The 24,521-nt window shown below is 32.7% G+C and overlaps 3 protein-coding genes across 8 annotated transcripts; 1 reads left to right on the forward strand and 2 right to left on the reverse strand.

Annotated features, from left to right (window-relative positions):
* Positions 1-71: 71 nt before the first annotated feature.
* LOC133691852 (phragmoplastin DRP1B) lies at positions 72-6,953 on the reverse strand. 2 transcript variants are annotated; one of them, XM_062112466.1, is made up of 17 exons: positions 6,614-6,953; positions 5,988-6,051; positions 5,772-5,876; positions 5,461-5,562; positions 4,998-5,048; positions 4,835-4,896; positions 4,492-4,582; positions 3,851-3,915; positions 3,208-3,402; positions 2,777-2,896; positions 2,488-2,558; positions 2,165-2,390; positions 1,543-1,593; positions 988-1,216; positions 495-634; positions 265-396; positions 72-161 (listed from the first exon to the last, which is right to left on the reverse strand). In XM_062112466.1, exons 1-16 carry the CDS (start codon positions 6,740-6,742, stop codon positions 268-270), a joined length of 1,830 nt encoding a protein of 609 aa, XP_061968450.1. In that variant the 5' UTR covers positions 6,743-6,953; the 3' UTR covers positions 72-161; positions 265-267. The 2 variants fall into 2 exon arrangements, with proteins under 2 accessions (XP_061968450.1, XP_061968449.1); XM_062112465.1 differs by having other exon boundaries at positions 72-396.
* Positions 6,954-10,288: 3,335 nt separating this feature from the next.
* LOC133691417 (uncharacterized) lies at positions 10,289-13,911 on the forward strand. 5 transcript variants are annotated; one of them, XR_009841672.1, is made up of 4 exons: positions 10,289-11,144; positions 13,134-13,184; positions 13,305-13,416; positions 13,518-13,655. XR_009841672.1 is itself a non-coding variant. In XM_062111912.1 (3 exons), exons 1-3 carry the CDS (start codon positions 10,425-10,427, stop codon positions 13,323-13,325), a joined length of 792 nt encoding a protein of 263 aa, XP_061967896.1. In that variant the 5' UTR covers positions 10,289-10,424; the 3' UTR covers positions 13,326-13,510. The 5 variants fall into 5 exon arrangements, 3 of the variants coding, with proteins under 3 accessions (XP_061967896.1, XP_061967897.1, XP_061967895.1); XR_009841671.1 differs by having other exon boundaries at positions 13,134-13,416; XM_062111912.1 differs by lacking the exon at positions 13,518-13,655 and having other exon boundaries at positions 13,305-13,510.
* Positions 13,912-17,696: 3,785 nt separating this feature from the next.
* On the reverse strand, positions 17,697-21,126 carry LOC133692554 (E3 ubiquitin-protein ligase SINAT3). Its single transcript, XM_062113595.1, has 3 exons — positions 20,541-21,126; positions 19,475-19,861; positions 17,697-18,211 (listed from the first exon to the last, which is right to left on the reverse strand). Exons 1-3 carry the CDS (start codon positions 20,781-20,783, stop codon positions 17,849-17,851), a joined length of 993 nt encoding a protein of 330 aa, XP_061969579.1. The 5' UTR covers positions 20,784-21,126; the 3' UTR covers positions 17,697-17,848.
* Positions 21,127-24,521: the final 3,395 nt, after the last annotated feature.

Below are 24,521 nucleotides of genomic sequence, written 5' to 3' on the forward strand. Positions count from 1 at the left end.
TTAAAAGGTTTTGTAACTCATCACCATTGAAAAAAAAAAAAACTATCATCTAAGAAGTAAAAAAATGGCTATAATCTAAGAAGAAGAAAAATGGATATAGTAAAAGCTCAAATCGGTCATTCAAAAGTGTGACTGCTAAGAAAGCCGTGGCATGAAGCTATCTGCTCTTCCCAATCAACGTACTAGGAATTAGTATTCATGAATCAAAGAATCGGAAATCCAACTATTAAATCCCATGTTTTAAGAAAGGAAACAAGCAATTACCCTCTACTTGCCCCATGTAACTGCATCTATGTCTGCTTGGGCACTTCTGTACAACTCCAACCTCTTTCCAAGTAAGGTACGGCGCTGCATCACCGCTGGATCCTCATCCAACAAGGAAGACAACTGTCTTGTCTGAATGAATAAAAGAAGGGTAATTAGCACCGCTCAGCAATCTTCTATCTCTCTGACAGTGATGAAATAGGAAAAGGAAAAGGGATTGGAATCCTTACCTCCTTCTTACCCAATTCCGCGAAGAAATAATCAAGCAAACTGCGCTTGGCCTCACGTACTTGACAATAGACAACAGACTTTGGAATGGAGTTCCTCAAACTTGCACAAACCATATTGACATAGGCCAACACATTGCTCCCTGAGTTTTGAAAAGAAAATAAATAGAGAGCAAATTTTTAATTATAATCATTATGAAAAGAGGCATGTACTCTTTTTCAACCTAGAACTGTGAAGATATTTTGTTTTATTTCCAAGTAAAAAGATGAACCAATTTCTTTTCTTTTTCTTTCTTTAACAAACAGAGATGGCCCTGACAAAAAAAGATTCACACATGACGCCCTCAAGGCACTGAAATAGAAGAAGAAATCATTTAAAGTAATCTAGTGTGAGGTAATCTCTCGAGTGCAGGTCTTAACTACAAAACATGTCTTTCCAAAACTTTAAACAGGTCAAATGCTGCGAAAGACAGCATAGGTACCTCTAGCTACTTACCAATTCGCCTGAGATATGAATCATTATATCTGTCAAATATCGAATGTGTAGGATTTCCACCCTTCTCAGCATCTTGAGGAAGCTTCCGGAAAAATTCAACAGTCAAGTAACTGGACTCCATATCAACTAGCTGTAAAGTTGCTTTCTTGCTTTCTTCCCTCATTCTATCCAGTGAGTCAACAGCAGCAGCGCTAACTTCCACTCTCAAAGTGGGATATTGCTTGAGTTCCTATACGCAATAGAGAGAGCAAGCACTTAAAACTAAAAGGCAGGACAGAAGAAAAACAGACAATATTGGTTTTATAGGAACAGGGTGAAACTAATATTTGCAGCAAAGAAAGAGATATTTCTTCATTTCCAAAGCAAAGTTCAAGAAATCCGACATAGTTTTGAGCATATGGGACAAAATCTATCTGCTAATAACTTAAAAGCAAATGCATCATTTCATTGAAAAAACACATACTACTGCAATTAAGTAAATCAATGTGTGAGTGGCATGAAAATATATGAATGAACTTCAATGGATTCATTAAAGTAAGAATCATAGAGACTTACCATTGTCTCACTGATAGACTTATGAACCAGATCCTTCAGTATAACATGAACCTGAAATCATGGAAAAAATAAGAAATCGGATTAATTGACCCACATTTTATGGAAACTGCAGTAACAAAACATGAAATCCAGAGGGTTTGTTTTTCCCTTTCCTTATTTTTCTTCTGGCATTGAAAACAGCAATCTTGAGATGAAAAAATCAATAACAATGCATGCCAGATACAAACCGAAATCCCATACCATTGCTATAGAAAAATGTATGATTATTAACAGCATGTTTGACAGAATTTATATTCTAAAGATAGATAAACTTTAGCCTTCGGAAAAGATGGAGAAAAATAGAACTAGAAAGAAGTCTCCTAGATCAAAGCAATAAGAACATATAGTAATTTCAATCTAGAATCTAAAGGTGGAACCAAAAGGACTGAGGAAAGAAGTAGCAGTGCAAGCTCAAGTACACATGCCACTTGTGCATAATTCAGGTAGCCCAAAATAAGGATTGAAATTCTGACCAAATCACATAGCAGTATTAATAGCTACTCTCCCCTTAACCAAAACATTTTTTATGGTCACCAACAATTACGTTTCCTGACACACAATTACAATGAATACATGTGCATACCGCATCAACAGCTGCCTCTGCAGGACCTCTGATAGTCACCAAAGTAGATTCAATAAGACGGCGATAACCTTGTTCAGGAGCTATTAAATGTGGCTGATATCCATCAGCTTCAGTTACCAGCTTTCGTACATTGTCCATTGAAAGGTGTTTGTCAAATTGCAACCTTTTCAGAGCAGCAGGTAACTGGTTATCAAACACGTTGTAGATTTTATCACCACCAGAACGTCTGTAGAAAACAAGTCCCATCAATCCCATGGTTGAAATGCAAACCATCATGTGAACAAAATTGCATTCCAATTAATTCAAAAAATGCAAATACATACGTGCCATCAAGATGTTCTTTAAAAATTTGATCAAAAGAACGACATATTTCCATTATCATATACAACTTTCCCTGCATTGAAAATAAATAGTGGCAAATCAATGATATTTGACAAGGAAAGAATAATGCCTACTGTAATTGTAAATAAACTTCACAGAAAGCAAAAGAAGACCAAAAGTAACATTTCTAAATGATTGGGTCACCCTACTCCAATCAGAAGGCTGTTATAAAAAGAGAATGAAAAAGGAACTGTAAGATTAATCGAACCAAAGATAAAATGGAATACTTACTCCAGCATCAGTAGCAACTGGCCTCCCAAGACGACTTAATTCTGTCTCTAGTTCATTTATGGTTTTGCTAATAAGAGACTGAAGGCCAGGGATTCGAGACTTGATGACTTGTTCCAAATGCTGAAATTTTTTACCGCGTCCATTATCAGAACAAAATTAACAGAACAACATAAATGGTTTATAAATGGGCAACAGGGAAACAAGAAATCAAGTAAACGAAGAGACAGGTGATTTCATTTTTTCCAACAAAAGCTTGCTACCATGTGAAGGTTATACAATATAGGACATTTCCATCTATACAAATTAACTGCTGCAAATGAGAATTTCTATACAAATCTTGGATGTGTGTCTGTGTACGTGCACCAGAAGACATCTGTGAGCATCTGTGAATCTATGCACACATGTAAATTCCCACTAACATCTCAGCATACCTTAGAAAGCATCTTTCCTAAATGTTCAGAACCCATCCTGCTAGCAAGATGCCCGTATTCAGGGCTATTTTGAAAATACTCCCGCTCTCTGCGCCGAGCAGCAATCATGTCCACACTTTTGTTAATATCAGCTTGAGAGCGATTCACAACACCAATCCAAGGAAACTGTAGCTTGTATGATTTTCCTTCCAGGATCTGATAAGCCAAAAATATTAGTAGAAATTCATTGCAATGAAACTTCGACACTTCCATGTTAGTAATAACATTACAACAAAGGCAGGAAGAAGTAACATTAAGCTTTTAGAACATCTTTAACCACTCTTCCAAACAATACTCCATCTACTTAACTAAAATCAGCTTTGCCACATCCAATAACAAACATTGCTTTAGCTTCACAATGACGGAAGACAAACGAGAATGTTTACTGATTTGATACCACATACAAATGATAAATGCCAAAGATGATTTAAATAATAAAACACCCCATGTATCACAAAATTCCACTGTATCAAACGTTAATGCATTTTTTGTGAAGAAAAGGCCCTATGAAAGAGCAGGGCCACATGAATCCAACAGAAAACTGAAACTCTACTGTCTAATAAAAGTATGAGACTTGATTGCGAACTTAAAGTATGAAACTCACATCAACTGCATCAGTACCCTTGTCCATGAGATCAATCTTTGTTAAAACTCCAAATGTCCTCTCCCCTGAAATCCGATCATCAAATAAAAGGGTAAAATATCTTGTCTACAGTAATCATCATCATGTTAAATAAAAAAGAATGTGATAGAAAATTCTAAAATTTCAAAATTTAACATTTGACTGATGAATACACTCAATTTTGTTCAGTGAACATGATGAACACACCGCTCTCCCAGTTGAAGACAAATGAGTTTCAAATTGAAAGTTGATCACCTTAATAAAAGGCAAAAAAGAAAAAAAAGAAAAAGGAACAGAGAGAGAGAGATGAAAATAGATTGTTAAACTCATTAATCTACCCTGGATCCACTGAATTACTATCTAAGTCATCTTTATAACTTGTCCCCTTGTACGATTTGAGGTATACATGTTCCTCCACACTACTGGAAAATGGAAATTTTCCTCTTTTACCTTTTTTCTACATATCAAGTTTGCACTAATTTTCAAATATTGGTCTGATTAATCTTTTGTATTGAGTAATGTTGTAGCAAAGCTGACTTGCTCTGTCCAAACAATGAAGGCAAATGAATCCATTAAGTTCATTTTTGCACCAGGTGAATATGTACAGTTGTATGAAATCTTACCTCTAGGGTCAACTTCACGGGAGATCTTGATTGCATCGCTTGTCGCAAGATCTTGATTTGCAGGAGAAATTGCCAGAATAATACAGTTTGGCTGAAAGAACAGAGTTAATTTAATATTGCACCCCAAAAAATTCACAAAAATTGGACTAAAAGGGACAATTTATGCATGTGGTAGATCATGTTGAAAATGATTTATACCATTAAACATTATGAACATTCACAATGAACATATTTATGATATAATAAATACAATCAAAATGCTCTCAGAAGCTCTAATTGGAATCATTTTCCATTAAGTTTGACTTTTGGTACCATATAGTATGAAACATTTGAGGAAAATTACCTTCTCAATGTATGACCGGACCATGTTCTCGATGTCATGCACGATACTTTCAGGTTGACCATCTATGATGACCCAATTATCAGATTGGCCATTAGTCACTCTTGTGGAAAACAGGTAAAATATGTATGAACATTAACAGAAAAGACTTGTCACAATAACTCACCAATAGCTACTTTAGTAAGTCCAGGAAGATCAACCAATGTCAAATTCACAACTGGAAAGTACAAAAAATCACAAGAGACATTCAGAGTGTTTTGTATAAGATACTGCCGAATAGAAGGCAATTCAAGAGAAATTCAGAGGGTTCTAAATAAAATTCAAGCCATACACCTGACAGGAAATTGGAGACAGATTATTTGAAAAGCATAAAGGTGAAACGACATTTAGAAACTTAGTTGAATACAAGTCCATTCTCAAGCAAAGAATGATAGAATGATCAGCACACTGTAACACGCCAGATTAATACGACTGGCTGATTGTGGTCCCTCTGATTCTCTGCTCATCCAATCAAATAATAAAAATGACTGTCCATATATTTTTGGTTTATAATCATTCACTCAGAATGAACTAAAGCTAAAACCACATGCATCTAAGTAAAAATAGCGTAATGAGCATCGTAGTCTCACCATTAGGAGAAAAAATGCTTAGATGGATTGGAACGCTAGAAATTTGTTTGCTGCGACCTGTCTCTCGATCAGTCTCATCAGCGATCTCTTTCCTCACGGCAGCTATTCATAATAGAAATATGATTAGCAACTGAGATAGAAATAAAACATGTATGCTTACAAATAATTGCCAAAACTAAGTCAACCAAAAGATGATAAAACAGAAACTAGTTATCATCAACATATGTATCACTTGGCATATATTGCAACTACTATCTAACAGTCATCAAAAAGTAGCAAAAAGAGGAAAAACACAAGGCCATAGATCATACCGAAATCAGTAAATTTCTTTCTCGGGAGGTGCATAAACTCTGCGTATTCTTTTCCTTCGTCAATCTTATGAAGCTGCAGGACAAGAGGACGCCGTGTAACAATCCCTGAAAAATACTCGCATCACTAAAGGCCATAGAAAAAAAAAATTCACCAACAAATACATAATCTCCGCGTGCAAATATTGCGAGCATGGAAGGTATCAACAGCTTAAATACCTGCCCCACGAGGTAAGAAGTCCTTTCCAACAATGCTCTCCAGCACGGACGATTTCCCGGAACTCTATGAACCATGAACACGTTTAGATGATTAAATAACAAATAGTTCAAAAGGGTAGAAATTCCAAATAAATAGTTGAAAAGATTTTGTGGAAGTAGTGCGCATTTAAGCTGATCAAATAAAAAAACATCACTTTATTAAAAAATGAACACTTTAAAAAATAAAAAACCCAAACATCTTAAAATTGATAGTAATTATAGGTTTCGTCTGAATTGCATTCAATTATGAAAAAAAATCTATGTGTAAAACTAATGTTTCAAAATAACCAAAAAGAAGAAAACTAAAGAAAATGATCACGGTAGAATTAAAAACAATTATTTTGATGGATATATTACTTGAATAGCAAACTAAAACGCAAAGCAATCAAACCAAATCAGAGAAATAAACAATAACGTGATTCAAGAAATAAAAATCAAACAACCGCAAATATGACCACATGAAAAAAAGAAGAAGATGAATGATCCAATTTAGAATATAAACAAGAAAGCGGTGGGTGGATTCATTGAAATGAAGAGCTGAAATTATTATTATTAGTAGTTAGAATAGATTGGATTAGAGATGGTACCTGGCCACCAACGACGGCAATGGAAGGCAAGGCTTCCCAGAGAGTAGGCAGGGCGTTGTCTTCACCATGATCACCGAGTGCCGTACACGCTCTCTGTATCTTGTTCACCAATGAAATCAAAGTCTCCATTGCGAGGCGAAATGCTGAGTTGATGAGTCGGTTTTGATCGGCAGGAGAGGAAGTTCCGAGTCGGTGAGCTGATGAGTCGTTCGGTGCGCGAAAGAGATATTAGTTTCCGTGATCTATTCAATATATTATTTTTCCTCTCTTTTTACTTTTCTTGTTGTTGAATAACGAGGAAGAAGAAGGAGGAGGTTGGCGAAGAAACCGGGAAATGGGAATGCCTGAAGGAAGAGAGCGGGGAGACCGTTGAAACTTTCTTCTTGGCGTTCTTTTTTTCTAGTTTATATTACCATATTACCCCTGATTGTTTGAATGGGGAAATAATTACGTACGGCAATGCCATTTTGGGAAAGTAAACACAATAGTTCCATTTCCTGCTCCAATAAAAGTTATTGCTTGCTTGTTTGATAGAAAATGTTATTTTGAAAAATATTTTTTAATTGTTTTATATTTGATTGCATTGTAAAAAATGTTAGTGGAATTCAATTCTTAATCAAAGAGAAATATAAGTTTTAGATGGATTAACATATTTTTCTTGTTTAATAAAATTAGAAAACACTTTTTATGAAAACCATAAAACTAAAGTAGTATAATATTCTATAATTCTTATATATATATATATATATATATATAAATTAATAAGATAATTTAAAATATAATATTATTAGAAAATAATATATTAGGATATAATAATATATAATATAAAATTATATTAGTGCATTTAATACTTTAATTTAGATAATATTTCTAGAAAATACATTTGAATACAATAACCTTACATTTTGAATCATATAAATTTTATTATAAAATTAAGATACCATAGAAAATAAATTTATTTTCAATGTTCTCTAAACACCAAAAAATAATTATATTTTTATAATGTTATATTTAAAATATTTATATTATATGTATAGTTACATTTTATAAATTAAACTATATATAAATATATGATGTAATAAATTATTTATTGTCACCATTACACTTTTTGTATCTTTTTTTATACCTGGTCAAATAGTTACATTTAATGTTATATATATATATATATGTTAGACAAACTTGAAAAGAAAAAAAAATTACAAAATACCTTCTATATTTTAGTTCATTTTTCGTTTTTAATCTATGGTTTTAAAAATTACATTTTCCAGTTTGAACTTTATACACATGCTAACACTTAAAATCCTAAAAAAATGTTAACAAAAATATCTTTTTATTTATAACTTTGTGATTATATTCATTTTAATAACTAAAAAGCTAGTATCAAAATAACAAAATTGCCACCACATTTTATAATTCCAATAATGTTTGTACACATATGGGTCTGGTTATTCTAATTCATGGGTGGAAGAAGTGATTTTCTCAGCATCCACAAAGAAAACCAAGAAGAAAATGAGTTTGAAATCAAAATCAAACTCCACTATTTGATACTCGCTAATGCAAATCCATTATCAATAAATCTATTTTTATTTTTATTTTCTTAAAAAATTGTTCTTTCTTTTAGGGTTATCAATTCTAGATTTGAGCTAGTAGAACCCTTGATAAGGATACGAAAGTCCTAGGAATTGTTGGGTGGTTGTTTATAATTCTAGAAGTTTTCAAATAATTGTTGGTGTTTCATAGAATTATTGGGTGATTGATTTAGTTTATGGAACTATTAGACGTTAATTGTGGTTTCTAAAATTGTTGTGTGGTTGATGATTGTAAGATATTATGGCATTGGCTAAGTTCTGTGGACTAGTTTTCATGTGGTAAAAATTCCACTTTTCTTTGACAAACATTGTGTTATTGTCAAACTTTTTTTATAGTATATGATTATATTTCACTTACATATTAATTTCTTCATGTTCATAATAAATTTTTATTTTAAAAACAGTGCTTTTAATAAAAAAATCATGAAAAAAATACATAAAAAATAGTTTTAATTAAAAAAATATATTTTTATTTTAAATTATTAAAAATATTTGCAATTTAGAACTTGGACAACAATACACTGTAGGGATGTTCATGAATATAGTTGGGTCGGGTTTAAGTCTATAATTATATTCAACTCAATTTATAATATTTTATATATTATAAACTCGACGGGTTTGATTTTTTTAGATCCAAGTGGGTTGAACATATTGGGTTGGATCAATTTTTGTGTGGATATTATAAATATTTACGAGTTGAGCTTATATTGCTAATTTTCAAGGGTTTATATTTATAAATAGGCCTATAATATAAACTGTAGGTGCCATAACACCCTCAATGTTAATGTAATTTATATGCATTGCATTATTATTAAATTATAGTTACCCCACCCTTGTCCTCCATCATCAAAAATAAAAAAAAAAATTATATTTTTGTTATGTTAAAGAAATTTAATAGAAAGTTGACTAACAAGAATTTTAGAGTCCAAATATTTCAATATAAAATAACAATTCACAAATTATTAAATGTAAATATAAAAAAAGATATAATTTACAAGAGGAATCATGTTGAGCGAGTTTTAAAAATTTTGACTCGTGACCCGATTCATGATATTTTTTTATATTTTTTTAATTTATTATCACTTATAATATTTATATTATGTAATTTTATTCATATTATTCAATTTTAATAGGTTAGATCATGTTAAATAATATAAATATTACACATGAGCCGGTTCTTTTTAACACCCGTAATGCTTCTTGTTTCTTCTCTCGGTTTGATTAGCAATGGACATTCCAGTCCTGGAGCTTCCTACCTTGAAATTTGTTCCCCTCCAATGGCGACTGGAGGGGTCCAATCGTCAAGCGTCCGCATTTCCTTGCGCACAAACCAATGAAGCCACAGCATATTCGATGTCAGTCAAGCAACGCAATGGCATCTTGTTATAACAAGATAAACCAAGGGCTCTTTCTCCACCATCTGTATAAATTAGAGGAATACCTTCAAATAGGTCATCCAACTATTATGTAAATTCCAGTTGCACCCCCCGATTAGAGATTCAAGCAATATTATCCTAAAAAGGATCACAAATTTATCAATATTGCCTCCAAAACAAGTTTTAGTTTGACCAAAACCTTAGAAATTCTGTATTTATCAAGTTTCATGTTAACAACGGATCACGATATTAAAAAAAACATGATGTAACTATAATTTTAAAATGTAATTTTAACTTTTTTTTACGTTATAGTATAATCTGTAAGCACTGTAACTGTCATGACTTTTAAATAATATTAATGAATTTTATATCATGACCTCTAAGAATATAATTATGATTACACTTTAAAAAAATATATATTTTTTAATCTTTTTGATAAAAAAATTATTATTTTTTCACCATCAATAGTTTTATATTACTTTATTTATATAACGATTATTATTTTTGTTTAGATTAAATTTTTTTATTAATATATTAGATATGTTGTTTTATTAATAAATATTTGTGGGTGTTAAGTTTTAATATACTTTGCATGTGATATAATCATATTGTTTAAATTGAAGGTAGAGGATGCAATTGAAGGGTTTAATTAGTTGGGGACTATTTAGAGGTTACCCGAAACTAGATGACCTTTTGTCACTATCCAATCACACAGCCGTACTATTTGCGAGAAAACTCTCGAGTCTCAACTCAGCCTCACATTCCCTCTCTAGACCCTTCTCTCCTAAAATGCAGACTGAACTCAACAACTCAGTCATAGAATAGAATGATAGAAGACTTCCTCTCATGGATTCTCTAACACTCACCAAACCCATCTTTAACTCTTTCTACTTCACTCCCACAAATCCAAGAACCAAACTTTGGTGTTCTGGCCACTTTTCATTTTTCAAGTCCACTCATCTTACCAAATTCAAAAACTCTCCAATTTGTTTTTCGTATAAAAACCCTTCAAATCATCAAAACCCAAAACCAAGAAACAAAAATAACAGAACTTTCTTATCAAACCCTTTGCGGGCTTTGGTCCCGATAATGGAACACATCAAAGCCTTAGCTTCTTCACAAACGAAAAAATGGGCTTCACAGTTACAAGCATACAGTGATGACTCGGAGAAGGTGATGAGTGAACACAACGGGGATTTTACGCTAAATGGAGCGTTTGGATTGGCTTTATTGAGTATAACATCGCATGCGAAAGTAAAGATCAGTCCTTTTGTGGCAACATTAGCTGCAAACCCAACTTTTATATCGGGTTTGTTTGCTTGGTTTATTGCACAGTCAATGAAAGTGTTTTTGAATTTTTTTGTGGAGAGGAAATGGGATTTGAGATTATTGTTTGCCTCGGGAGGGATGCCGTCTTCCCACTCTGCTTTGTGTACTGCTTTGACAACATCAGTTGCGTTTTGTCATGGAGTGGCTGATTCGTTATTTCCTGTTTGTTTGGGGTTTAGTCTTATAGTTATGTATGATGCAATTGGTGTCAGGCGTCATGCTGGGATGCAAGCTGAGGTAAGGAGTGAATTAGTTTGGTTTATTCATTCTGTTTGCTTTGTTGAACACAGAGTATTTGTTTTGTTGGTGAAATTTAGTATTTTTATGCATAATATTCTACTGCTGCGTTGCTTTTGTTGCTGCTGCTTTGTTGACAAAGTAATTGTTTTTGTTGGTGAAATTTCGCATTTTTATGCGTAGTCTTCTTATGTTGCATTGCTTTGGTTGTCATAATTGTGGTGATTGTTCCCCAAACATTGGCCTGGTAACTCTGTTGTGCTTCTTGACAGAACAGTTAATGTTTTTTTTTTGGAGGTGTTCCTAAATTGGATCGTTGATTTGACCTAAAGCTTTTACAAGCTTAATGAGATTGATTTTCTGTGTTGCTTCCCTTCATGGTCAATTTGTATCAGGAATGGCGTGATTCGCTTGGGAAAAATGAGTAAATTTCAGAATCCAATAAGACTAGCGGGTCCCCTGCCAGTGGAGCTTCTTGATATGGCTAGGATTGGAAATAGGATGAGTGGGTAGGTTATGGGATTTAAAGGAAAAAAGATTGATGATCATCTGTGTTCAAAGGCCTGAATGCACTATACTGTGCAATCCATTGCCTAATCATCGCCATTATTTTTTTTGGAGATAGTATTAAGTATTTTGGGAATCCAATTCTGGCTTATACTCAAACTTCGTTCTCAAAGGTGGGATTGAATTTGGAGGGAGGTCTTCCTCTTATTCCAGACTTCATGATGCAGTGGGGCAATTTGCTTTGGATGTGTACTATTAATTAGGCATAAGCCATGACAAGCAGATGCCATGCCAAATGCTCTTCCTGAGAGTGTTTCACTTGAACTGAGTACAGCAGAAATGTCAGGACGGATTGTAGTATAATATGAGGTTGGGTAGAATGATCAGTCTTATGTTTCTTAATTGGATGCTTGATCAGACTTGTAATGCTGGTAAATTAACGTTCTCTGTGTTTGAGAAGGATTTTCAACAGATGGTCTGAAGCTCTTAAAAACTGAACTAATCTAACTTAGAGACTAGTATTAATTTATTTAAAGCTAGTCTGAGATAAGTTTTGAAAGTTAAAGTTCACAGACTTAATTTTTGTCTCCACTAGCTGGAGAATTTCCTGAGTTTGTATGTGCCTGTTGCTAGATCAAAAGCTACTCTGTTGTTGGATTGAAAGTCGTTTGTGCTAAAGCAGAAGAGATACTACAATAAATGTCACATCAGCTGTGTTGATCTGAGTTCTATGCATTATGTTTGTAATTCTGCTATTTATGCTCACTGGCCCGGCTTATGTCATGATTATAGGTATTAATTTTGTGTCTGTCAATTTGGTAGCTTTTGCGGTTGCGTTTAAGAAAAATACTTTTAGTTGCAGTTTTTAAAAAATAAATTTTAAAAAGTATTTGTTTAGCTAAAACTATTGTGAGATGGATTTTTATATGCAAAATAAATGAAAAACAAGTCTCTATAAATGAAAAACAGTTATTATAGCTTCAACAAAACAAGATTTGAAGTGCAATTATGTATGCGGCTCTGTATACAAAGCAGAAGCTATTTGTCTAATCTAACAATTTTCTTTGTCGTGGGGAAAAAACAAAAGCTATCATAATACCAACAGTCTTGTTCACAGACCTGTTTGTTGTTGCAGTCATGCCATATTTTTAATGTGCTGATATTAAAAATAAATTTTAAAAAATAAAAAATATATTATTTTAATATATTTTCAAGTAAATAACACTTTGAAAAATATCAGCTGCCTCAGCCTAAACACTACCTTATAAATGAGCACAGTTGAGTTGACTTTGAGAGAAATTTTATTCAAGTGATGGTTGGTTTTCGTAGTAATTAATGCGAAGCCAACTATCAGTGTTATATGCCTGGCACTCGGATGACTCATTAATGAAAAATTGGAAGAATGCATGGATGCATGCTTTACGTTGAGGAGTATCTTTCTCTGTACTGGATCTTACAATTTTTTGGTATCATACTGAACAGCATTTCTGGTGGATAATTAATTCAGCACTTGAAGCTTGTGACTTTTGTGGGGTAAGGAAGCTTTGTATCCATTCTTGAGGCTAATGGATGCGCATTTTGAAGTTCCAAGCACAATGTGCTAATAACTATCTGCCTTTTAAACCCTTCTTTTCTTCCTCATTCATTGCATAGGGCGTCTTATATGTGGATTAGCATGACAGTTTCTACTTCAGTCCTTCTGTTAGAGATACACAATCAACCATTTTCTTTTCTCGAGCTTGTTATAGCTTGTCTACATTTGATAGTCAGTCTCTCTCCCTTTTCCTCTCTCTCTCGCTTTTTGTGAAGAATGATTCAGTCTTTCATCGTTATGGAACTAACTCGTACATTTCCTGCCTAACATAGGTTCTTAATATGATCGTTGAGGACCTGTTTCAAGGGCATCCTATCAGTCAAAGAAAGCTCAAGGAACTTCTTGGACATAACCCATCACAAGTTCTTGCTGGAGCGTTGCTTGGCATCTTGGTAGCCTGTGTATGTTGCCAAGGTTGCTTAGTGGTAACCTAGAATCCGTTTCTGCAGGCAATTTTGATTAGCTCAGTGTCAATGACACGGCAACTCCCATGTTTAACTTCCTTGATTCATTCGTAGATGGCCTGCTGAATTCAATGTATCTTTACTCTTTTTTTCCAGGAACTGAAGGACACTAGGACTTTGAGAACTGGATGGATTGTTTGAGATGCATTTATTCTTTAATCACGAAATTAATTATCAATTAAAATCATCATTTTGATTATAATTCTTCTCTCAGTGTCCATTTATTTGTTGAAGAAACTCTTTATAAATGAAAACAAATAAATAGTTGGTTTGGAGGTGTGAAAATATTGTTTTTAAAGTATTTATTTGTTTTACATCAAAACAATATTTTTATGATATAATTAAGTTCTTTAAATCTTGGGAAAAAAAACATTTGTTTTTTATTTTGTGTGTGTATCTTTTGTGTAATAATTGAAACATTATAATGAAAACATTACGTTTGTTAATGAAACTATATAATTATTAATGAAACAATTATATTTGAATAATTATTCGGTTTTATCTCAATAATCATAAATGTTAAAATTAATTATGAAAATTCAAAAAATAAATTCAAAAACAAATTAATTTATATAACATATTAAGTTTCAAGTGCTCAATTACTAAGTATTAGTAAACTTATTAGGAAAATTCATCCACCATAACTTTCACTTAATTTACTTTACAATAAAAACTCATACTTATAAATACTTTAAGAGGGAGTTTTTTTTTTTTTTCAATATGAGATAGACATCTTTTTCTTCTTTATTTATTTACAAACTACACCAATAATCTCTTACTAGTTTGTAATGAATATCTTTTCACTTGATAAAATTATACTTCTAAGAAGGTATTTTACAATTTAAACCTTTAATTAGTGTTAAAACTTGAATTCTACTAAAGTTATTAGTTTTCACGGATTAAACCAAAATTTTTGTTGTAAAATCAAAGATATTACATACACAATACTATCTAAACTCTTAAAGATGTTTACAATTGTTTAGCACTATTATGACCATGTGCTAAAATCTTATTTTTATGAATATTTGCAAGAGAAAACTCTAACTCTTGTAAAAAACGACACCACTTCTATATTCATATAGGTGGAATTACATGTCTCTATTACATCAAACACAAACTTTAAATTTCATTAATAGCCTACATTTATCCTTCTTTACATAATAAAACACACTGAATACTATCATAATAAGGTCTAAAATTAATTATCAATGCCCAACATATACTAAACATTAACTTGTTATTACCCATTAAATTTTGAGATAAACTTCTTGCTAATCCGAAGTTAAGTTTCTATTACCGATATCTTTAATAACGGATTTCAATCTCATTCCACTAGTTGTTTTCCTTGCCACGTCTCTAGATAATTCTTTTGTGAGTGAGTCCGCTAAATTATTCAGACTTCACATTAATATTGGTGATTACCTTATTTGTAATCAACTCTCGAACATATCCATGTCGAATGCTTATATGTATTGACTTACCATTGTAAATATTATTATAAGCTCTAGACATAGTTGCTTCACTATTATAGTATAAAAAATAACTGATATAGGTTGTGGCCACAACTTAATATCTAGCATCATATTTCTTAGCCATTTTACTTCTTTATCTATAGCAGCCATAATAGTAAATTTTGATTCCATGGTAGAATGAGAGATGTACGTTTGTTTATTAGATGCCTAGGATATTGCATTTCTTCTAAGGAAGAGTATCCATCTTGATGTGAACTTATTATCACTTGAATTAGTTATTTATAATGGTAAATTTTGACATCATTAGCAACTCTAATGCTTGAATTCAGATTTCTCTCCATCAAATAAATTCCTTAAAATTGTTGAAGAAATTGTTTATAAATGGAAACAAATAAAAAGTTAGTTTAGAGGCGTGAAAACATTGTCTTTAAGACATTTATTTGCCTCATATATAGACAATATTTTCATGATACAACTAAGTTATCTATATCTCTAAAAGAATAAAAATAGAAGAGAAAGGAAAGAAAGTACGTTTGTTTTTTCGTATATGTTTTCTCTGTGCAGTTACATGTTTGTTAGACTTTAAATATTATAATGAAACATTATACTTTTTAATATTATGACTATTACTAAAACTATATGGTTGTTAATGAAATAATTATATTTTTAAATTGAATTGAATAATTACTATTTAATTTTATTCCAACAGTCACAAATATCAAAATTAATTATAAAAATAAATTAATTTTATTGATATATTAAGTTTTAAGTACCCTTTATGATCTTTTAATATTATAAATATTCTTATAATAGCACTAAGAAGCTTATTAAAAAAGAACTTATTCACCAAATTTTTACTTAATTTACTGCACTTATAAATACCCAGGAGACAGCTTTTTTTTTTCCAGGATGGATATCTTTTCCTTTTTATAGTGCCTTTCTGAAGTTTCATGGATGGGACCTGCCAGAAGAATATGCGCGCACTCTCCGCTCCTGAAGAAGGGAGTGGAGAGGGGTCTGATCACTCCTTTCACCATTGGTAGTATGATGTGTAGGGAGACCTTGAAGAAGGGATCTGTTATTAAAGAGATTGTCGAAGAAGCCGAGGATTCCGTACTTCCTGTATCAAGTGAAGCTGCTTTCCTTGAAACAGCATCACAAATCATGGATCACCGCCTTGATGAGACTGCTGGATCCGCCTAGTTAAATTGCTGAATTATGTGGATATAATGGGTATATATTCGTGAATTTGTACATGCAATATCGTACATATGCATGGCACATGACACATTTCAAAGTGCTTTTCCTTTTCAATTGGTATTGCGGATGCAACATCTCTCTCAGTTCTAGCTCTTCTCTTTTCACAGTTGTTTCAGTTTTTTTATTTTTTTTTGGATTGATGATTTTCGTCAACTTGTAAATGTTGTTTTTGTACTTAGCATTGGGAGTTACGAGCAGCATCGTTTTTGTATTATGCTTCTGCGAATCTGCTGGTTAATTTTCTTAAATAAGCATGTTCAGAAGATGAAATCCTTTTTTCCTGGAAAATTGTATTCCTCGGAATCATCACATAGAGGGCACCACCAGTGCTGTTAGCCGTTAGGAAGTGGAGGATCTCGAAGCTCCATTAGTGAAGAAAAATATTAAAGAGGGTGAAAGATCGATAGATTTCAAATGGACGAGAGATAGAGACGTTTCCTGGGTTTTAGAGATCAAATTCTATCTTTTGAAAATTTTTGAATTTTTGAATTTTTATTTTTATTTTAAATTAATATTTTATTTTATATTTTTAGATTATGAACTATTCTTATAAACGAAAGAAATTCAAAATTATTATGGAATGTCTCTCAAGAAAACAAATAAAAGGAAATCAAGAGGATTTTTGGTATTTTATTTTGTTTAATGAACTTAATTATGATTATTTTTTAAAAAAGAAAAACTTTCGGCTGGTCAACTGATCTTGTCATTTAGCACATTAATTTGTTTTTAATGTGTTTTTTATTAAAATAATATTTTTATTATTTTTTAAAAAATTATTTTTAATATTAATATATTAAAAAAATAATAAAAACTAAAAATATTTCAAAAATATTTTTAAAATACAAAAACAAGTAATTAAAATTACCTTCTCATCCCTTGTTAGAGCAACTTAAGCCAGCATCCAAATCGAGGAAGCACACTGTGAAATAGGGAGGCTAATTATGGAAACTGGCGCAGCTGGTAAAACCATTTTTAAACCTGGCCCGACACAGCTCAAGATCCATGTTTCAAGTTTTGACCGGATCAGTAGAAAGGGTCAGCCGCCAATTTTTTATTTATAAAACAAAATATTATTTTTGTTAAAAAAAAAAATTCAATGTGCTACATCCAAGTTTTTGACCAATTTTTACAGGTTAATTAAGATATCAACTAAATCTAAGTTTTTTTTTATAAGATCCCATGGATTTTTACAACTCGTTCCAACTTCAGATTAACCTCTCAAGCCAGATTTTAAAAAATCTATGAATTAGCGACATTGCCAGGACAATTTCTTCAGGAAGTTTATTAACAATTTATAAAGCTGAGGCCCCAGTTTTATACATAAGGATTCTTAAAATGATCCGCGTTTTAGTAACAGTATTACAGGAAACAGAGCACACAGTAGAAAGCAAGAAAGTGAAAATCAGCCTAACTACAAAGGTTGGGAATGCATGCCCCACCTTCCGGGTTCTGCTGTTCTTTCCATATCCGTCCTGTAACTCGCAGCTTTAACTCCTTCCTATCTCCTCCAGAGAAGAAAAGTGCCATGTTACGTTGTATAATAAGTCCATCATGGCTGTCCCTAACCTTCCTGTGACTATCTCTTATACTCCGTGGTGTGCCTTCCCAGATTAGTTTCCGACCATTTCCCCCAACCTCCAGGCTGTAGCTGTAATTCCTGGCCTCTGCCTCATCACCCATGAATCTGAGGAATGCCATATAAACAGGAGCCATCCCGAGTTGGAAAGCTTCAAAATGGAGGCAGAAATACTGGCCAAAACAGTGGAAAACCTAAAGCAAAGTGATTGAAAAGCGAGTTCAGTGGCTGCCAAAGTAAGAAAATGCATTGTGCATACAAGGAATGCTATGTCATGCCACTCTGTGAAGCATAAATAAAACATATTGATGGTTCCTGAACTCAATTTATCTCTAACATGACATGATAGAATCTTGTCTGCATTGGGACTAGTGAAGGCATCAACCAATAGAATGCAGGCAAAACACAAGCTCGAGATGAAACAGCTGAATTCATGTATCATCCACATTTCAATTTAGTCTGTACTAACATTTGTAATATTTCATCCACGTCATGGAGTTCATATTTACTTGGAAGGATGAGAGTTTATATTTTCAAAACAGTAAAAAAAACATTGCTCAGAACACACATAATAAAGGGAAACTGCTTGGTATAATAATTGGATAACAAAGTAGCCTGAAATCTTTTACCACCAGACTAGTTTCTCACTATGGACAATCTCTTACCCTGAAACAAACCAGAGAATTACCAGACAAATACTAGGAATGGCTGAGAAAAGTTTGTGGTGGAGATCGAACTCAGGTAAAGACTTCATGAGACCAGAATCCATGATGTCTTACCACTCAACTAATCCCTTGGGCTTAAAGTATTTAATTTACTGCAAGGTTATGACAGCTATTACAATCTGTTGCACACATACAAAGCAGGATAGACATAATTTGTGATCTCTTTAATGAGAAGATCATGGAGTGAAGAAGTTCCTTGTATAAATAGCACAAGTGCTTCACTGTTAGCAAGAAATGATCATCACTTTCCACACTTCGCCATAATCCAAGTTTGGTTAGGATGCCTTAACATAGCACAAGGCCAGAATCCATGATGTCTTACCACTCAACTAATCCCTTGGGCTTAAAGTATTTAATTTACTGCAAGGTTATGACAGCTATTACAATCTGTTGCACACATACAAAGCAGGATAGACATAATTTGTGATCTCTTTAATGAGAAGATCATGGAGTGAAGAAGTTCCTTGTATAAATAGCACAAATGCTTCACTGTTAGCAAGAAATGATCATCACTTTCCACACTTCGCCATAATCCAAGTTTGGTTAGGATGCCTTAACATGATCAAAGAACAAAAAGAAGCATGTCATGTTCCAGTGCTGTGTTGGAATTCCTATTCCACCCATCCACCCCCCAGCCCAACAAAAACAAAGTGAGAGGGAAGCATGTAATGTGCATCCAAGAATATCTGCAAGTGATTATGGATCAATTAAATAAGATAGAAACACTCTTACAGTTAACATCCATGTTGCATTTTCTACTTCACGAGGATTGGACTTGACATAGCGATGGTTGAAAGTACACCCGGAATGCATGTCCACCTTGTGATCATCTCTTAGATGAGCTACAAGGAATGGGATATCCCCGACAATAGCACACTCTGATCCAGCATATGGACAGCTGTATGGCCTAAAATTGCACAGGGTCTCATGTTTCAGTTTACTATAGTATGGAAAAATCTCTGGGCATCCAAGCGACATGTATTTGCAAGGCAGCTCAAGTGATTCAGCTACTTTTTCCAATGCTAGACATCTAATGTCACCGAGCTCCTGTCTACAAGTGGGGCACCGATTTTGTACTCGTGTTTTACAGGTTGAACAGAGTGTGTGGCCATTGTGGCACTGCAGAAACAACAATTGATTAACATCAGCCTACATCATCTAGGAAGCATAAGAAATCAGGAGCTCTAGCACAAAGCAACAGCATTTATAAGCACAATTTTCCCTCCATTGCATGGAAACAGGAGATATGTCTACTGTCTACAGGTAACCGCCCACATCCAACTATAAAGAAGTCACTGGACAGTTATCAATGGCCCAATATCTAACTAAAATCCACACAACCCTTTAGATTTCAAAATTTAATGCTTTTAACCAAAGAGTTCCCTCCATATTTCTAGCAACTGCTGCAACATACAAATAAAATCGAGGACACCACACACATATGAATGGTCATAGTTTCTTAGAATCATGCGATGTAGCCATCTTTAAACCAAAGTCGAAAAACCAAAAATCTTCCAAGCCCATAAATTCCTAAATTCACCTAGCTGTGACAGATGGCAGCTACCTGAATCTCCACAATCCAACCAATTAAACCAACAGACACAAATCCTAACAAAATCAAGCCTGCAATTTCCGCAGTTCAACGGCCCTAGCTATATTTTTATCAGCAACAACATACCAAAAAGCACACCAAACCCGCATCAATAACTCAACAATTAAAAACCCGAAAAAGAAAAGGCGAAACCATATGCATAATCATGATAAACAAGAAAAGGGAAAGAAGAAAAGGGGGCCAGACCTGATGAATAGGAGGGTACATAGAATTGGTACAAACAGGGCATTCAAGGAGCTCATGAACACTGGTAGTGTGTATAGCTGAAGCCACGGTATTACTATTGCTGTTGCTGTTGCTGTTGTTGGTGGTGGTGGTGGTGTGTGGCTTTGAAACAGAAGGGAAATGGTGGAGATGGTGGTGGTGGTGGATCTCATCCTCATCTGTTAAATCTAAGGATGGCACACATTCAATGCTATCCAATTCCATTCCTACACCACCAAAACAACAGCCTTCCAATCAAATATAATTATATATAGCAGCTGCTTCAACTCTCTTCTGGGTATTTCTATGCCGTCTCTCCTTATTTCCTACGAAGCTGATTTATCAGATTAGAAAAGGGGGGAACAGATTGAATCGAAGCGATAGCAAGATCTGTTCGTGTTATGTAAAAAAGGGGCACTCTTCTTTATCGGTGAAAGTCACCGTCGAAATTGTGAGAGGCATTGGATCAACATCGAAGGGTTTCTTTCAGGCAAGAGAGAGAGCGAGAGGAAATGTAAAAAAAGGTTTTTCATAGGAGGAGATTAGATTAGGTGGAATAATGAAAAGGGGTTAAACTAAACTATGATTATAAGATTAGATTAGATTCATTCGGTTTAACGGCAAGATGGTAGCGTTGTAAAGGTTATATTTTAAATTATTTTTTATTTTAAAATATATTAAAATAATATTTTTTTTAATTTTTAATTTTAATTTTTATATAATATGTTAGGGCACAATGGCATTGGGATGGTTTTGAAGGACTGTAGTAATTATTTTTTAAAATAATTTTTATTTAAAAATACATAAATATAATACTTTTTATTTTAAAAATTTTATTTTTAACATCAATAAAATAAACAGATTTCTCGTATCCATACATCCATCCACCATCACTAGCTGGATCAAGCTGGCTTGTATTTGTGTAAAGGGCTTGCTCATGAGCAGCACACATGTTTGCTTATATTTATGGGATATTGATTTCAACCATTCTCAATGCTCTCTTATGATGTCTTCAAGTAGGGAACTTTTCATCCTCTATATGGTAGAGCTTAGTAAAAAAATTAAAAAACTAATTAAACTGGAAAAGAAAATAATTAAAAAAATCAAACCGTAAAAAAAACCGATTAAATCGATTAAAATTTTGAAAAAACCGACCGTTTCGGTTCGGTTTTAGTTTTATAAGCATGAAACTAAAAAAATCGAACCGAACCCAAACCGAAAAAAACCAAAAATCAACCGAGCCAAACCGGTTTTTGTCCTAAAAAACCAAACCGAAACCGGTCGGTTTGAACCGGTTTCGGTTTTTTTAAAAAAATCGATTTGGTTACTTCTTTTTATAAAAATCAAACCGAACCAAAAATTATTACCCCTGATATATGGTGCAAAAAACTATATACTATCAAGTTTATAATCTCAAAATATGATATGATCATTGAAAATGATTAACATGATTTATAAAAATAAATATTTATTATTCTAAACTAAATAGGAAAAAAAATCACACCCAAAAACATGTTTTTTTCTAAACTAAATAAAAAAATAACTTATCTTGAAAATCATCCAGCATCGTAGATGTTAGGGTTGGGCCACTTTCCATTCAATTCAACTTATAGTTTCAACCCCTGGAGCTTGCACACTTGCATTGACCAGGACCAATTCAAATTATTAAGACTAATTGTCAATAGCATTTGACCACTTGTATCGTGGGTATTATATAACAGAACCTAGTCACCTTTGAAAAAACATTTTAGACACATATTTATTTATATTATTTGTTGGAAATGTTTTGTTATTCAAACCAAAAAAATATTAAACTAATTATTTGAGGAATTAAAACTTTTCACACTGTGCATTAGTTATTACCAAATTAAATAAAATTAAATAAATCTTAATCTTTTTCTGTTATTATCAGGTGGGGCAATTTGATATTTGACTACATATAAAAAACCAACAAGTATAATGAAACAACTAAAATGTCACTGGAAACAAAAAAAACTAAAACTTGCCTCAATGGTTTTTTTTATAATAGTTTTGTTGTTATTATCATATTCGCTAATATGCAATTTGGTATTTTCATAAACTTGCTTTTCGAGCATTGCGTGTAATTGATGGTGAAATAGTTTATTGCAAATAATACTTTCTCCCCTCTTTTCTTCTTTCTCCGCTTAAAATTTATGCTGATCATGCAAATTTTAAGAGTTATCCTCTGATTTATGAGATTTTTCACTTCGGTCTTTATTTTTTATATATATAATTTTGTTATTGGTTTTTATGTAAAACTTTAATTTTTTTTCAATTTCATTCTTTAATTTCAATTTATAATACATTTAGTTTTTTTCAATTTGATCTTCATTCTTTGAATTGTTTTTATCGTTTTTGGGTCTTTTGTTAAATTTTTTTTTTTCAATTTCTTCCTTCAATCAAAGATAAAATTTATTTTGTATTTCAATTTTGATCCTCATTTTTTTAATTGCTATTTTTTATTTTTAATCTTTTTATATAATTGAAATTTTTTTTTTAATTTTTTTTTTTAACATTTGATTAATTAGAAATTAAGTTTAATAGTTTTTTTAACCCAAGTCACATATTTGAAAAGTTAACACATGTTAACATTAGTTTTTTTTAATGGTCTTTGTGATATTTTCATCTTTTTTTTTATCGGGTTATTTTTTTTGTATCATCTTTTTTTATTAGGTTATTTCTTTTGTATCGAACTTCTTTTTTTAATTTGAACTTTATTATTATTATTTTTAATCATCCAATTAAAATAAAATCAATTTATTTAATTGCACCTATAACCCGGATGGTGAGGGGAAAAAAATCAGACCCGTGGCGTAGTTGGGATCCACAGCTGGTTGTAGCAAATTGTGTTCCATTTTTTTTTTTCCTAGTAATACAAAGGAATGTTTAAGATTATTCAGAGCGTTTGCGAGTCTTTTATAAAAGTATTTTCAAAAAAAATTGAATTTTTTTTTGAAGTTATATGTTTTTAATATTTTCAAATCATTTTGATGTACTGATATCAATAATGATTTTTAAAAAATAAAAAAAATTATTAACATAATTTTCTAAGTAAAAAACACTTTAAAAATCAACCATAACCACAGCCTCAAACACCATCATCACGACCAAAATCTCATTTCCTCGTATGTCTGTTGGCAGTTTCTACTCTCTAGTGTATGTTTCAAATTTTCTACGCAAATAAGAACCTTATGGGTGCAAAGGAACAGGAACTGGAATAGGAAAAAGGCACTGCCACCTTGATATCGCAGAAGGCATGGATTAAAGTGGGCAACAACTAACAAATCAGTCAAGATTATTAGATTTCATGATTAATACAGATCCTTCAAGACATCACCATCATTATTCATTGGCAGCAAGAAAGTAGTGGTAGTAGTAGTATTATATATGTGGTCTCTGAAACGTGGACAGATTGTCATCTATCCTCTGTCATCAAGGTTAAAAAGACGATTTAGAATGATAATGGGCATAAAAAGATGGCTTGGTTTCAACGTTACTCCAAGATGAAAGAACCATCAAGTGCAAAAAGATCCCAATTTGTCTATCTCAGTAAAGCTTGTAGCCAACTAAATTGATTCTCCATTTTTTCACGAGAAACCATTATGCACTGGTCAGTACTAGTTGCCTGAAAATGGGTCTGATATCAAATTCAAGAGCCGTTTGATTGATTTCTGAGGTGAAGCTCGTTGCTTCAAGTGTTAAACTTGTTCATGTTCACTCTGTCCTCTAGTTAACCAAGCTACGGGTCATTGCATGGCAACGCAGGACGGACAGCTAATTCCTGCCTTCTGAAACCCATGGAATATGCAGAAACAGATCATAAGATTTCCCACTGGCTACTGCAAGGGTTCATATTCTGAGAGCTTGTAGATATAATCTAGTTAGTTAGCTGGTTCGCGCTATGCCGCAGGTTAACTTTTTATTTTCAAAAAGATATCAAAA

Source organism: Populus nigra, chromosome 4, assembly GCF_951802175.1.
Source record: "Populus nigra chromosome 4, ddPopNigr1.1, whole genome shotgun sequence".
NCBI lineage: Eukaryota > Viridiplantae > Streptophyta > Magnoliopsida > Malpighiales > Salicaceae > Populus > Populus nigra.